Genomic DNA, 16,037 nt, shown 5'->3' on the forward strand with positions numbered 1-16,037 from the left:
ACAATACCATTTGATTATCTATAAATTAGGAAAAGTGGTTTCAGCTTCCAAAGTAATGGAATTGCATAAATGATTATAGGCAAAAGTGATGATTGAAATAAGAACCACATGAGAATAACAGAGCAAGGAGGTAGGGAGAGGCACGTATATTTTTGTGCGGAAGATCGCAGAAAAAACAAAAACTAAGAAACGTACCATTGTTTGGTTTATAAGAAATGGCAGGAAACAAAGATAAAAAGTATAAGTATGAGCATACATGTGCAGATTTCTGGCTAATGTTCTCCTACTTGCTGCACTCTTAACAAGTAAACAGGAAGTTCAGAGCAAAGATTCCAGGATATTTTTGAAAGAGAATACACTGAATGATATATGCCATTGTCCAAGCAATGAATGAGGAATCAGAAAACCAATCCAAAGGATGAGTTATAAATAATAGTCATGATGAGACCAAGAGAAATTTTTCGATATGACCACAGGTTAAAGGCAATAGGAAATAATAGGTGTGATGATCTGGCCTAATATCAGATACTGTCCACTGAAGATTCTCCGACCAATCTATCAGAAGTTATAGTTACATAATGTACCATATATAGATAATTGGTAAACTACATACTAGTTTTAATGGCTGGTTAGAATATCCATTATAATTTTTGGCAAGCTGTATTTCCCTTTAAAAATATCAGAAAATAAAAATAGTTAAAAGTACGTTATCTTCTTTATTTAGAAGTTGTTCCCCCTTGACATCATAGCACTTATAGCATGTTTTATATGAGAGATATTATTATGATTTTCCTCCTATCAGAAACAATTAATAAGCTCTTAGTACAGTAACCAATCCACCAACACAGAAGACAGATTAGGTTTACCTGCAAAAGCAACAACAAAGCTCTCCTGCCATGCAGTCAATGCTTGGAAGAAATTTAACAGAAACTACTTAAGAATATAATGGAAGCTGTGTCCTTCAAGGTTCTAAAAGCTTGTGCAGGTGGGTGTGCCAGTAACTCGCAAGCACCATACGTTCCATGCTGGAAGATATGAAAAATATAAAACAATTTATTTAAATTTAAATATTCAAAAAAGGGGTGCCATGCCAACTCGTGGCAGGTGCTGATACTGACTCAGCACGTACATGCTGGCCAGTATGGACTGGCATGGACAGCACCTAAATTCATGACATCCTTGATACCTGCTTAGGTTAACAAGACATGACAACTCATGTGCATCATTCATCAAAAGGGCAGAACCCTGTTCGATTATTGTATTAGAAATAAAATAATCTAATTAAGGTGCATTCCATTTAAATCATATAAACTAGACTATATATTTTGAATTCACAAAGCAATAAACTGAGAAGTTGAAAAAGTGTTTCGTACATCAAGATACTCATACTGATTACGGGCACGGCAAACAATGACAAAGATTACAATTTACCGAACTTCAATATGAAAAGTGAAAAACCAATAAGACTACAACCAGCACTCCTTTTCCAAACTATTTGGGGTTGGCAACTGTAATAGAAAAATTTATGATGGCAAGTTTACTAAGCAAAACTGAACATAAATTTATTCTTAAATCTTGCATTGCCCACATAATGTGATAATCAAGACAGGAATGCAACAAAATAATGTTATATTTCCTAGCTCATCGAAAGGTTCATGATCAATAACTACGTGCAAGAACAAAATGCATGAATGAATTTGGTCACAAAAAGCATACCACCCAGAACCAACACTAACCCTATATACTAGTAGAACTGTAGGAGTACTAATACCGAAAACTTGTTAGAAGCTATTTTTGAGATGGATCAAGTGTACTACTTTGGAGCCTTATTACTACAGTCAGAACACACTTTTAACAGGCAAGAAATTATTTTCTGCCATATTAGGAGCTTGTTTGGATGAGACAACCAAACCATGTTTGAAGTGACCTAGAAATAAATCTCGAGTTTATCTTGAGTCCTTTTTGAGATAATTATATACAAGGTTCAGACTTCAGAGTGCCACTTATGCTAGGTGGAATATGTTCCTATAAGCTTTTGAAGCAATTCACATGCTTGACAATAATTTGAAGTTTTGAACCATAAATCATCTACTGTCTGTGATGATTCTTGCATCAGAATTTTGTAATCAATACCTACACCAACATTGTACTACCACAGTATCAAACTATCAATGTCATATCGCATGGTAAACATATGAGATAGCCAATATAATAATAACAGACTAAGTCCATATGTCAGATTAATTAAAGTTTATAACAAAATTGAAAGCTTTTCAGCATCTGCATATCAGAATAAATTTTACTACGACATGCATATGTCTAGTAATTATGAGGCATAACATTTGAGAGCAGAATATAGAAGAATGGATTAAAAAGATGATATCACAGAACATAACAGTTACTTGTGCATGAAAATTACAACACCCAGAGAGCTGACCTGACTAAAATGCAAATGGTAGTCCTCTAGTTGATTGTGACACCACTTACTGATATCAAACAGAACAGCATCAACCAAATTCAGAAGCCTTGTACTGCCATAGGCGTCAACCGAACAAATAAGACTGCTCATATATGCTTCTTCAATTCCCTCACCATCTTTACCTGATACAACTTTCTGCACCTCAACAACTGCATATCTCAAAAGTCTTGCCTCACCTGTCCTAACAAACTACAGAGGGAAACTTGCTGATTAGAATATCTTCAAACACATTAGACCACCAAAAAACACCTAGAAACATAAATTTATAAAGTGATAATGTCGATATCATAATGTGATCAAGCAACCAAATCCGATCATCAATCAACACAAAGAAACAGAAAGAAATATCTTAAAGACAAAAATATGGGTTACTATAGTGCAATTTTACTACATTGATAGATGACCATCGAATTCTTAACGAGTCAGAATGACAGAATTTTACACCAAGCATCTCAGGTAATAGAAATTGTGCAAAGTTATATTGTGCAATCAGGGTAAAGTAGCAAACACCAAAAAAAACAGCATAGGGAACATACTTAGCAGAGCAGAAGATGGTTAATTTTTTACAGGAAGAAACTGAAGAATTATGACCGCAGTATGCATTATGTATGCTAAATAGATGCAGTTAACAAATTCATGTTTGTGTGCTTGGATGATACACTTTATTCATTAATCAGTGATCCTAACCATAATTAATATGCTCTATCTTATCAATCTAGGTACACTTTATGGATATTTCTTCTCCATTAATTCTTTTCTAGGAAGGAATCCCAATTTCATGCAACTATTTCAATCATTTCCTCTAAATTAACATCAAGTTTATTAAAGTCACTGAGCTTGACCCTGGACCCTCATACATGAATTTGTACAATGGCCTCGAAAACTAAAATACGGGCTCAAAAACCACCAAGGATGAAGAAGCAGTCATGGATGCACTGAAAGTTGAGATGGAATAAGATCAAAGGCCTAATCCAGGCCTTCTATTGTCACAAGAGCCACAGGCAACCTCCAGACCAAGGGACGCCGTACCGATACCGGTAGGCGTACCGGTCGCCTACTGGACCGGTTCGTACTGGTTTAAACCGGTACCGAACCAGCACCTTTTCCGCACGTGCGCCCCACGTTAAATGCCACAGAGTGGCATTAAATAGCCCGCGCGAGGCAGCGCACCAGCGCGGGCGCGATTCTCTGAACGGGCACGCGGCCCCCTCGCCCGCGCAGGCAATATGTCCTGCACGTAGGGCGCGCTGTCCCGCGCGCGGGCCAGTGCGAACCAGTCCGATTCGCACTGGTACACAGCAAAAATTGGTCGGTTCCGGCCCCGGAACCATTTTTCACAGCCGAACCATGCCTATTGGCACCGGTACCGGTACGGTACGTGCTGAATCGGCCAGTTCGGGCCGATTCAGCAGACCGTGCTCCAGACACTTCCAAAACTGAGTAGAAGGTGGATATGAAGCGACACTTGACTCACATGTGCCTAATGAGCTTAAGTTTTGAAAGCTTAAGAACGTAATAAGAAGTCAAGTTGCAGTCTAGCGCACATCAGTCCCAAAGATAGCATTACAAAGTCAGTACAAGGTGAATTTCGTGCTCAAACCATTTCCAATATATCCAGCATTTACAATGCATCCTGAATCACCTTATCTGGAGCTTAAACAATGAAGTTATGATGATTTTATTGAAGACATATCATGCTAACACGTTGTTGACGAGGTTCAAAATAATTAAGAAAATGTCATTCCATGGCCTATTAATTTAAGGATAGTTTTTCTAATATTCTTAGTCAAATCTTTCTTGTTTCTTTATTCTAGAGCACCTTTTAGAGTCCTAGTTGATACTCTTAAGATGTTCTAGAAGCCTTGTTTCACAAGTTAGTTGAGTTTGAACCAAGATTTAAGGGACCTCAAGTTTCTTGCAATGTAAGGACCCTGAAACATATTAATACCCCCCATGTATACATGAAATTCACATTAATGAAGTATCTTTTCTTGTGAGTGCATGTTAACTTGTGTTTGCTCTTAAGTTCTTTTTTCTAAACTTCTAATTGATCTTTAATTGACTTCTAGTTTATTTCATAATTATTTTTTTGATTCCTTTCTTCCACCATGTCGCTCATTCTAGTATCAAAGCACATTCTTTCTTGTTTCGACCTTGTATGCATGTATGCTTAGTGCAGGAAACCTAATTCTCTTAACATTTAAGTCCCAATCATTTTTAAATTCCTATTCTTATTTGATCTCAAAAAAAAATTAAAAAGTTACTCTCAAGATTAGTCTTTTTCAAATTTCTAATTTCTTTTGAACTTCAAGTTGCTTTCAAAGTCCAAACTGCTTTCAAACTTCTAGCCTACAAAGGATTTTTTTTGTTTACTTTTCTGCTGGAGTTGTGAGTGTGCTAGAATTCCCTTATCCAATCGAGGGTGGATAGAGGACAAGTCCTGCAAAGGTCATCCTAGTAGTATTTGTACCCTAGCTTCTCTTCCACTCGCAAGCATCCCACATCCTACATCCACAGCCGAATCCTAGGGCAAACCTACTTTCATTACTAGCCATAATTACACTACAATACGCTCCATCTGTAGATCCTATCGGCCTGACTTGCTACCAAGGGTCGTGAACCATGCAATGATGTCAAAGCATGCATCCAACACCAAGAGCTCACCATCAGATAAAGGTTGAAACAGCTAAGTCCCAATTGAACTAGGACTACCACAGTAGTCCTAATCGAACCAAGATTCCTTTGCAGCAATCCCAATCGAACCAAGACTCCTACACAGCAAATCTAGTCGAACTAGGACTCCTTCGCAACAATCACTCATCGAACCACGACTCTTGCATAACAACCTTAATCGAACCAACATTCCTTTGCAACAATTTCGGTCAAAGTTAGAACCTTGTAGCAATCCCAATCAAACCAAGACTCACAGCAATTCAAGTCGGACCAGGACTCCGCAGCAATCCCAATCAAACCCAGCCTCCTTTGCACCAATTCCAATCGAATCGAGACTTTGCGGCAATTCTAGACAAACCAAGACTCCACAACGGTCTTAATAAAGCCAAAAATTCTCCACAGCAATCCCAATCGACCTATGTATGCTCCTATGCAATTGCAAGAACCTTCTAAAAGTCCGATCGCAATCCAACAAAGCTTCAGCTAGGTAACCAACTTAACACTGACTCTCCAATTGACAAACTTGAGTCTTGGTTTTTGCAAATGCAAGCTACCATGTAAGACATCCTAGCTAGCATACAAGCTCTTCAATCAATTGCAGCCCCAGCCCTATTGCAAGATGACTAGGAATCTAACACTAGAAACTCTCCATGCCTAAATCATGGTAATCCCACTAGGAACCAGCAATTAAATGAAGAAGAATAAGACAGACATCGGAACAAGATTGTGCACTTGACTATAGATTTCTTGGGGAAGTTGAAACAAGCAGCTTTCCAAGATTGCATAGCCTCAATTGATGATTATTTCAATTGCTACCATCTATCTGACCGAAAGCAAGTCTAATTTGTTAAGGTTTAACTTAAAGGCACAACTCGCATCTGATGGTCTAACCTCAAAGATAACCGATCCAATTGTTACAAGAGGCCCATAGCAACATGGGCCCAAGAGGGAGACACTGGAGGATTGTTACATCCCTTCAGATTATTCTCAGAATCTCTGTACTTGGATGTTCCAACTTAAGCAAGGTCAGATCAATCCAGGAGCACTGAAAAGAACTTAACGATCTCATATTTCAAGTTCGACTTAGCAAGACCCTAAACCAATAAGTTGGCTGGTTTCATAATGGACTTTGTCATGAGATCCAAGATCAGATTATGGTAGCACAAACAAACTCTGGATGAAGCATATCAAGTGGCTTAGAAGGTTAAGGAATACTTGAAGTCTAAAGTTTGCAAGTTGACTTTTTAAGCCAAGGGATCAAACCCCTGCCCAAAACATAGCATACCAAATCTAACCACTACAATGTTCAGCAAGAGAATACCATCTAAGCCCAACACTAAGAAGTTGAAGGCCCCAATGCTCCTAGTGTAAAGGGCACATATAGATAGCTATACAGTGCTTTATTTGCCAGCCAAGTTGGGAAGAGTAGACTACTATGCCTGAAGAAGTGTGTGTGGAAGATCTTGAGGAGGCAAAAGAAGAGTCTGGCAAATGCTCCTTGTTCTTCACCAGACACCCACTATCCCTTGAAGAGAATAAAAGGTGAATTGAAGGTAGAATGGCATCTTTTATTGCCATGTCATTGGCCAAAATCGCTATATCATTGTGATCATCGATAGTGGCAGCAGCAAGAAGGTAGCCTCCTAGAAGCTTGTGGATAAACTTGGGCTCAAAACTATTGGTCGTCCGTTACGTTATTGAATTGCTTGGATCAATGACCTAACTATCTTGGTCGACTACAAGTGCCTTGTTTCCTTCACATGGAACAATAGGCAGAAAGATGAAGCTTAGAGTGATGCACTACCCATGAAAGTTTGCCATATGGAAGGCGGTACCATCCCAAATCATCCAGTTCAGACAGATCGATATGGTTACGTCCCTCAGTGAGAGAGAGAGAGAGAGAGAGAGAGAGAGAGAAAGGGGGGGCTATGGTTCTATCGACCTTATGCCACATCCTAGGTCGACTATGGCTCTACAGACTTGATGTCATTCATCATAGCCAAGGTGTCACCTACACTTCACTTTGAATGGAAAAAAGATTATACCACTGCAAGGTCCATTAAAGAACTTAAAAAGATGAAACCACAGCAAGAGAAGACAACAAAACCCCATGTATGCACTATCGTACAGCTTGAAGAGAAGGAAGATGGATCTATCCAAACTCACAAGACTGAGGCATCTAATTTGATCAAGCCAGAACCTCCTGATGATCAAAAGGAGAACAACCACATTCAAAAACAAGCCAACCAATGTCTATTGGAAGCTCTATTATATATTGTGATTGAAACATTAGTTTAGCAATTGATATATCGGTATGATAACTTCACATGCACCCAAAACTGGTCAAAAAATTGGGCCTTAAGGTTGAAGATTATCCAGAGCCATACAACATAAGCTTGCTTGATGGCTCAGTTGTTCATATGAGTCAAAGGTGTTTCATACATTTCTAGTGGAGACAAGGTTTGAAGTTTGAACTTTGAATGAAATATGCTGCAACATCATGCTTCCGAAGGATTGCCATATCCTTCAAGGAAAATCTTGGGTATAAAATCATATTTTTTAAACCACATACAATCACCAAGATCAAAGTTACATGGTGACCCCGGAAAGAAGACCTTGCTAAATAAAGGAACATTCACAAGATGATCAACATTGAACCAAGTTGTTGCAGGAGATCAAGCATCAAATCCACTTAATGATGACAGCCTCACCTCTTAAATGCCCGGAGATCAAGCATCCAATCCACACTGATTTTGGAACACCTCGAACAAGATGGTTTAGGTCGATTTAGCAAACCCTGGTCGCTTTGTTCTTTGTCATACAGGCCCATAGAAGTTTAGTATCCCTTTGATTTCCATCAGTGCTAGTCTCAAACTTAGTTAGTCAGCTGATTTCAAGCCCTTCCTTATCTTACCATATATCCAGCCAAAGTCTTGGATATTATAATACAAAATCAATGCATCAACAATAAAGTACTCGTAAGAGAGCCAAAACTCCTTAAGCATCCCATTTTGGAAACCAACAATAACTCATTTATGAGAATTTAATGTTATAGGTCAAAATAAATGATTATGCTTTGTGGAAGAATAGAGACCGAAAAAACTAAACACAAATCCATCAATAATTTCACAACCATGAAAGATAAACATTTGGTTGTTCTGGTTATAACATTTTTATCCTAGAAAAAAAAGTAGCAGCTTAAATATGTCAAAAGAATGTGCAATGATTTATTTGAGAATCTTCAACAAAATCTAGAAATATCTACTCATTTGTTGAACTGTAACCACCAAGAATAACATAGGAAGACTTTTTATGGTAATAATGCACATAACGAAATGCAGCATGGCCTTAGATATCCAGAGAAGTTCTTTTCCTTCTATTTTTCATCTAACCACCAGCAATTTCAATTTGAACATGGCCCATTGATGAAGAATAAAGTTTACGCACAGAACTCACGAAAATGTTCTAATATTATTTGTTCTTGTTTTTCTCATGAATGTCTTACAAATATGAACATGTTCCAAATTTCTTGCAAGTTCTTGCCGTATAACAAACTTTTGCTTGTGATAATCTATTTCAAAGTTCCGACTTTCAGACTACATAGACATCCTAGATTATTGCTAATACATCAGAATATAATCAAGGAAAAGGGCAATATACCTGCCGGAAAAGCACCCAGGCATATAATGCATTGTGCATCTTTTGAATAATACCTAACGTAGACCAAGTCAATTTAAGAACAGCAATAATTTCCTCCGCTTCCTAGTAATGAACCCAAAGAACAGAATAACAGCTGGATTATAAATCTAGGTATTGTCTTCGTTAACAATACTTAAATACCATAGAAAATGCATGAGATAAAATGTTATACCTCTACAATCTGACCATCTTCCAGAACATCAAAGATACTGCAGAGTAACTTCTCATACAGATTAATATTAAAATGGAAACTACTAGTCCAATAATAGGTTTCGTTTCGAATACCAAACTTTCTAGGCATATTTGAAAATTTTGAAGCATATTGTTTAATATCTGTCAGAATCTCAGCACGTCCATCAGGACTTGTATTTAAAACCCATTCCTGCAACCATAATGTGAACCAATCAGATTTATTTAAAAGAACTTGGCAACAGGAAACCCGCTGCTTGAAGGGAACTATAAAAATTTTGCTGCTGATACAATATGAGTTGTTTCAGTTAGTATTGTAGAGAAAGTCATATTTTATATATACAAGAGACTAGGAGAACACTTGCCTCTATATTTCTAAGCTTTGAGAGAAGCATGCTAAGTGCTGCATGTACGTCAGAAACAAAATCAACAGAAGTCATAAGTAGTTCTTCTAGAATATTTGCCTGAAAGAAAACATGATTGCAAGAAATATGACCTTTAGAACTGGTGCAAGCTAAAAAGAAATATAAGGGTGGCAGTCCTTGGCCCAAATTGGCCAACATGACAGGGACTGAAGCAAGCTATAAACAAGTCTATGTCATAAACAAGTCAACACAACTAACTCCTTTATTAAACAGGTCAGGTTCAGGCCTGGAGGGTTGGCCTAGATTGAACCATTTAATAGTAAGTTGGTTCAGCATGATCACGATCCAGAACTGATAGTGGCTTATATCAACCCAATAAACTATGTATGGATAAAATTTTATGCTTAAGTAATGTTTATAATAATCAATATAAAGCAACAGGTTAATTAGATCTGAAATTGATGGATTAGCAACCGTTAATAGATTAACTAGGTCAATATTTTGTGTCAGCTAAAGTTTTAGTGTGGAGTCATCATAATCATGTCCTCATATGCAAGCCGCTCAACCTCTTTATTAAACGGTTTATATGAGTCAGCTTGTGTTACATGTTTCATAAATAGCCTGGACTAGGGTTCAGGTTATTGAACCGCTTACTAAATGCATCAGATTCAAGATTATAGATTCATTAGAATACCTATTTCTCAACCAAACACGAACTTAATCTGACTCGACCAATTGCCAACTCTAAATATAAACAATTATTACAACTGACCTGTCTCTTCTGCCACTGTGTGTATGATCTTTCAGTAGGAAAATCTGACCTGCTAATGGCACTTAAGAGTTCCAATGATATTTGAGGAACATCAATCTGTTCATGCATCTTCTTTTCACCAAAGTGCCTCAAACCTCGCTTAGTGCGCACATCCATTGCTTCTGAGATCTGAAAGATCGTGAGATTAGTTACTATGTAACAAATTATATTATCTCAAAGAAGTAGCACAAAACTATCGAAATCATGTATCTAATCAAAAAAGGACCTTAAACAGTTTTTTTCTATGGCAGTCACTGCAACAAATCAATTCCACTGCAGGAATCAGGAATCTTACCTCATTTTGGCCTGGCAATGGTTCACACGGTTGCTTGCTACTATTTGACTCCTTAATGTTAAAAAAATTAGAAGAAGAGATAGCACGTCCAATTAAACTTCTCATAGAAAATACTTAAGAATTTAATTCTTTTAACAGAAGCATAGCAACCCAAGTTAAGGAAACAACTGATTGAAGTATAATAAGTTCTTGTATGTATGTATGTGTGTTCTTTTTGCATTCTATGTTTACGTATATAGTCATAGGCTCATAGTGTTAAAATCAAGAAAGGAGTGCAATATCAGATGCTGTGTGGCGTGTCTGCATGAGTACGTATCATCATATCATTCCGTGCAATGCTTGGCACACACTGGCATGGTAGCATGTCAAGCACTAATAGATAGCTAGGACCATCCTAGTGTCGCATGCTAGTAAGGCACCGGTATGATAACTATTGTGTTGTAACATGTATGCCAACCAACACTTTTAATCAATGAAATCAGGGCAACACAAGCACAAATAAGGGAGATGGACTCAAATGCATGTTGGGGACTAACTCCACAAAGGCCAAAAAGAGTATTTAGGGATTAATTAACATGATATTTTTACCGCAAAAGGTCAAAACATAAAAAATTACAGCTTTTAAATATTTAAAAAATAAAAATTAGCTTCTTCGAGCATCTTCTTCTGCATCCAAATGTTCTATGCTTCATAACATGCTCTAGAAGTTGTTTTCAACCCTTACATATAATTAATTATAAGGTCATAGATCTGAGATTGTGACTCTCCAAAAGTTCAACGCTCCAAAATGGTCACAGTTTTGATCTGTCTGGAGAGATTTAAATTCTTAAGTCATAACTACAAGAGGAAGCTAGAAGATTTTTTGTCTTTTTAAAAGTAGAGAAAAAATAGCAGAAATGATTTGTCAATCATTTGCAGCTTAATTGTCTGCAGAAAATAAACAATAAAAGACATTTCTATTATTATGCGAAACTCTGCATCACAAATTTGAGATTAATCTGATATTTACATAGAGATGAGGAAGGGGGACGTGAAGGAGGGAAGGAGGGGGGAGAGAGAGAGAGAGAGAGAGAGAGAGAGAGAGAGAAGAGAGGAGAGAAGATCAAGCGATGACATTAACCTGTCAAGAGTGATATGCCTAACACACAAATGAATAAAGAACCTCATTAACCACAATCAAGCCTTGTCACAATAATGGGGCCAGTAGATTAAAGAATGCTTGCCTCCATCTGAACACGAATGACATCCAGCAGGTCAATATGGCAATCCTCTGGTTCTGAGCGTGAATTTAATTCATCTCTTTTAGATCTTAACCCCTTTAAAAATCTAGATCTTTTTTCCTTCTTTTTCTTTTCAAACAAACGTACTTCACCCCTGGTTTTGAACAAAGTTTAAGTGTGAGTGCACGTAAAAGAGAGAGAGAGGGAAAAAGGTGGGATAACAAGGAGAGAAATTACCTAGAGAGTATGAAAGAAGCAACAAGCACCTCGTAGGCTGTTTCTCGCATATCATCATCAGATAATCCTTCCAGGATCTTAAAACTACTGATCAGTTTACTAAGGCAACCAACAAAATTATCTAAATATACAAGTTTGACAAAAAAGATTGGTAGCTCGATTAACTAAACAGCCAAAATTCATTGTTAACCTGACAAATATTTACCATGTGTAGTGCAAACAAATGATGATGCTCCATGCATACCTGTAGTTAATGTGGGTAAATTTAAAGAGGGCATATATGCATCGTTCGCTGGATGAGAATGTACATCTGCTGCAGTTAGATCACTAATATTGCTTTCAACTCCAGACTTATTGGTTTCACTGCCAACTAAATGGTCTGGTTGCTCTGTTAAACAAGATGAGTGACTTGAAGATATTTTCACTTTGATCTGAGGAACAATTCGCCGAGGAGGAGATCCAGACAATTCAGTTTTTGAACGAAGAAAATAGAAGTTTCGGGATGATGAGTTTATCTGCCAAAAAAAAGATAGATAGTTTACGTTCAAGTCAATAAGAAGATGATAACAATTGAATTTAAAAGTATCCTGACGACTTCAAGGGCAATTTACTATGGAAGCATACTTCCTCACGTGTAAAATACCAACATAGTTCATAGAAGACATGAGTCTTATCTCAGTGAGAACGTAATTTATTCAGATTGAGGAAAAGGCAAGAAAGCCAAGAAAAATACGTAGATTTACAACAACAGTAATATACATATACATATATACACAAATAGAGTAGAGTTAATATGTGGACGCCCACATAATAGGCCAAATAAGGTCGGTCCATGACCGAAGGCCCGGCACTGATAATCTGAGTCATTGAATGTGATCTTCTATCCCTAAATTATTATTTTATCAAAAAAAATCATTTGATTTAGAGATCCCTAGCCTATGCATCCAATGGTCAAAAAAAATGCATTGTTCGTGTTATTTAAACTATCCATTTTCGATCACTAGATATATAGGCGATGCATAGACCAGAGATATGCAAATCACATGATTTTTGATAGTAAGCAATTTAGAAATAGTAGAATGTATCCAATAGCTATGCCTGGCCCTTCGTCATCCGGTCAGGACCGACCTTATTTAGGTTGTTGTGTAGGCATCCACATATAAGATCTACTTTATACATGCACACACATACATTCATAGAGTTTCAAGCAAGAGCAAGAAATGTTTGCAGAAATAACTAATGAGAATAATGCCAGAACTAGACAAACTATGTGAAATTGAAAGCATAAGGATAACCATCATTATTAGTTAGTGTTGAACAACTTATCCATGGAAGGCCCACCATTATGTTAGAAACAATTGAGCAAGTAAAGCACATATACATTATAGGGGAAAAAGAAAAAGAAAGAAACCTATATATGTATTTATCACCAAGGTTGAAAATTGAAATACTAATCCTTCACTGATTGTTTCTTTCAAGAGGGTGAGCCTTGGTACAGTGGTAAGGTTGCTCCATTGTGACTTAGAGGTCATGGATTCAAAACATGAAAATGGTTTTTGCACATGCGGTCGTAAGACTATGTGCATCTGACTCTCTCCAGATCCCATAATGGCGGAAGACTCATGCACTGCCACTAGGTCACCCTTTTTTGATTGTTTCTTTTAAGACCTACCTTTGGTTTTGCTGCAAGCTTTTCCAAACCTTTTACTGCAACTCAGAATCAAACAAGGGTAACTTCCTCCCTCCATTGAGCCCTTAAGAAAAATCGGCGCACTTGTTCTTACCAAAGCCTCTTCTAGTTTTCATTGCACATGCTCCCACCTTCTAAGTTCTCCATCACTTGATACTACAATTGGTACAACTCCAACAACTCTTTGAATAAATTAATTCCTCACCTAACCTTCTTAGTTATTTCATACATCAATCTCAATATGTTCATCTCTGCCATGTACATCTTATTCACATGAGGCCACTGTACTTCAAGGTAAAATATCAAGCATCAAACCTGTATTGAACAAGGCGGGTATGGTACACCCTGCATCATAAACAAATGGTATCAACTGATATGCTTTGACACAGTCGATACACCCCTAATACAAATTATTCTAGTATCTACTTCTTTGCTTTTCTCCTTATACTTTTATTCTCTTAAACTCTTAATACTATGCCATTACACAAATATAGTAGGGAAACAGATGTAAGTGCCCTCATCATCCTATTTAATTATGCTAGGATGTCATAACATAGTTTTCTAGAAATCAATTTTATCAGCTTGTATCAAATAAAAAATTAATATCAATAAATTATATACAGCCACAGCTAATACCAGAACTAGTATTCTTGGGTAGACATGTTCAACAAAAAGATGGAAACATCTAAGGATTCTTGGATGAAGTAACAAGAGGGGCACTTGAGAAAACTGAGCTATTAGCAATGGGTATGGATAGACGAATTAATTATGATTTGTAATGTGTCCAATCTAGTAATCGCTGCTTTGGATCATTTTTTTGTGTTTGGACCCTTCATTATACTGAAGACAAGACTTTGAACATAATAAAACAAAATCTCTAACCTAACATTTCCCAAACTGAACAGGTAATATCCAACAATTGTCTATAGGGCTGCAGATGAGCTGAATCGATCCAAGCCTTGGGTTTTTTGGGCTGGGCTTGGTCATAGAAGAGGGTGTTCAAGCTCAAAGCAGTTATACCTCTCCAATCTCGGGCCACGAGTCAATTTGAACGAGGAGATTCTCAAGCCAAGTTCAGCCTTGGACTTAAATTGTGCAAGCCAAGTACTCTTCAAGATTGGACTGTTTTCAACTGAACAAGCGTGAAGGTGGCATTGTCAGCGAGCCTGAGCAGTTCAAGAACGGCTCAGCTACCACATCACCCAATTCAAAAAATACCTTGTTTACCCCATCAGTAGATTCAAGACCCAAGACAGTTACTCTTACTCAAGATCATGCATATAGCTAAAACTTAACAACTCCCTCATTTAGGGCATGGCATCCTTACCATAACTGGATAATCCAACGCCTCGATGTACCTCTTGTTGGCTGCCGAAGGATCAAATACTCCACCTGAAGCAGAACAAAGGCACCCTCAAGAACTATAATCGCCGCAGGGAGGGGGGAATGAAAGAGGAACAAGGCAAGAACCAAGATAAATACCGGATTTTACGCATTCAAGAACGTAGTCGACGCTGATAGTATCCAAGTCGACATCGGACAAGTCGAGGGAGTCACCCGATGGAGTTCGGATCAGACCCGCGGAAAGGATGAACTCGAGGAGCTTGCGGCGGTCGCGGCGGTGCCGCTGCAGCAGGAAAAGGGTTTCCATCCGTTCTTGAGAATAGACACGGGGTATGCCAAGTGCTCGAAGAAATTCCTCCCGTCCTCCTTCCGGCCTTTGTTCTTCACCGTGCAAGAGGAGCGCGCGAAAAGAACGAGATGCTTCCGCAGTGGGGTAAGAGTGGGGGCCGGGAAAAGGCTACAAAAGGACGCTCGCATCCTGTTCTTGGGTTCAGCTCCCCGCATGCCGCGTGTTTGTCTCTCAGCGCCGGTCAGTTGCGGGTCCCCAGGTCGGTGCGTGAGGGTGACATTAGGATGCGGTGAGAGGTAAAAAATGGCCGTTTAGGAACCAGGACCGCAGGAGCATGACTGCATGAGATATGGAATTAAGGCCGCAAACGGACCCGGGCCGGCCCGAGACCTGTCAGGCCGGGTCGGCTTCGGTGTCCGGCCTGTTTAAATAAACATTAATATTATAATACACTATATCACCATATAAGAAATTTTTATATCATATCTTTGAATAATTTGATATACTATAATATTATAACATTAAATAAATAATACTACTCTAGCATTGGTATTATATTTAAAATATTAATATTATAATATAAAATAGATTATAAAAATTAGACAGACTACTTCAATTATGTTTCTATTTCAAAAATTTTGGCAAACAGTAGATTTGGCATAAACAGGAGCATAGTTGTGCCACCTGGCAGAGCCTTTTCTTTTTTTTTCCTCATTTTCACGGAATCACGTTCACCTACCGAACGC

At 37.9% G+C, this 16,037-nt stretch overlaps 1 protein-coding gene across 12 annotated transcripts in view; it reads right to left on the reverse strand.

Annotated features, from left to right (window-relative positions):
* The window catches only part of LOC103696712 (protein unc-13 homolog), a 53,336-nt gene that overhangs the window by 36,053 nt on the left and 1,246 nt on the right, over positions 1–16,037 (reverse strand). For 2 of the 12 annotated variants that reach the window (XM_039126623.1, XM_039126621.1), the window contains exons 1-10: positions 15,141–15,558; positions 14,986–15,050; positions 12,213–12,483; positions 11,969–12,089; positions 11,735–11,885; positions 10,178–10,345; positions 9,406–9,504; positions 9,024–9,233; positions 8,813–8,914; positions 2,438–2,668 (exon numbers count right to left, since the gene is read on the reverse strand). In XM_039126623.1, the coding sequence (XP_038982551.1) occupies positions 2,438–2,668; positions 8,813–8,914; positions 9,024–9,233; positions 9,406–9,504; positions 10,178–10,345; positions 11,735–11,885; positions 11,969–12,089; positions 12,213–12,483; positions 14,986–15,050; positions 15,141–15,309 (1,587 nt within the window). In that variant the 5' untranslated portion in view covers positions 15,310–15,558. Of the gene's footprint in view, positions 1–2,437; positions 2,669–8,812; positions 8,915–9,023; positions 9,234–9,405; positions 9,505–10,177; positions 10,346–10,511; positions 11,571–11,734; positions 11,886–11,968; positions 12,090–12,212; positions 12,484–14,985; positions 15,051–15,140; positions 15,560–16,037 lie in introns of those variants that run through there. The other 10 variants (XM_039126625.1, XM_039126617.1, XM_039126620.1 and 7 more) reach the window with 10 other exon arrangements.

This window comes from Phoenix dactylifera, chromosome 5 (assembly GCF_009389715.1).
Source record: "Phoenix dactylifera cultivar Barhee BC4 chromosome 5, palm_55x_up_171113_PBpolish2nd_filt_p, whole genome shotgun sequence".
NCBI lineage: Eukaryota > Viridiplantae > Streptophyta > Magnoliopsida > Arecales > Arecaceae > Phoenix > Phoenix dactylifera.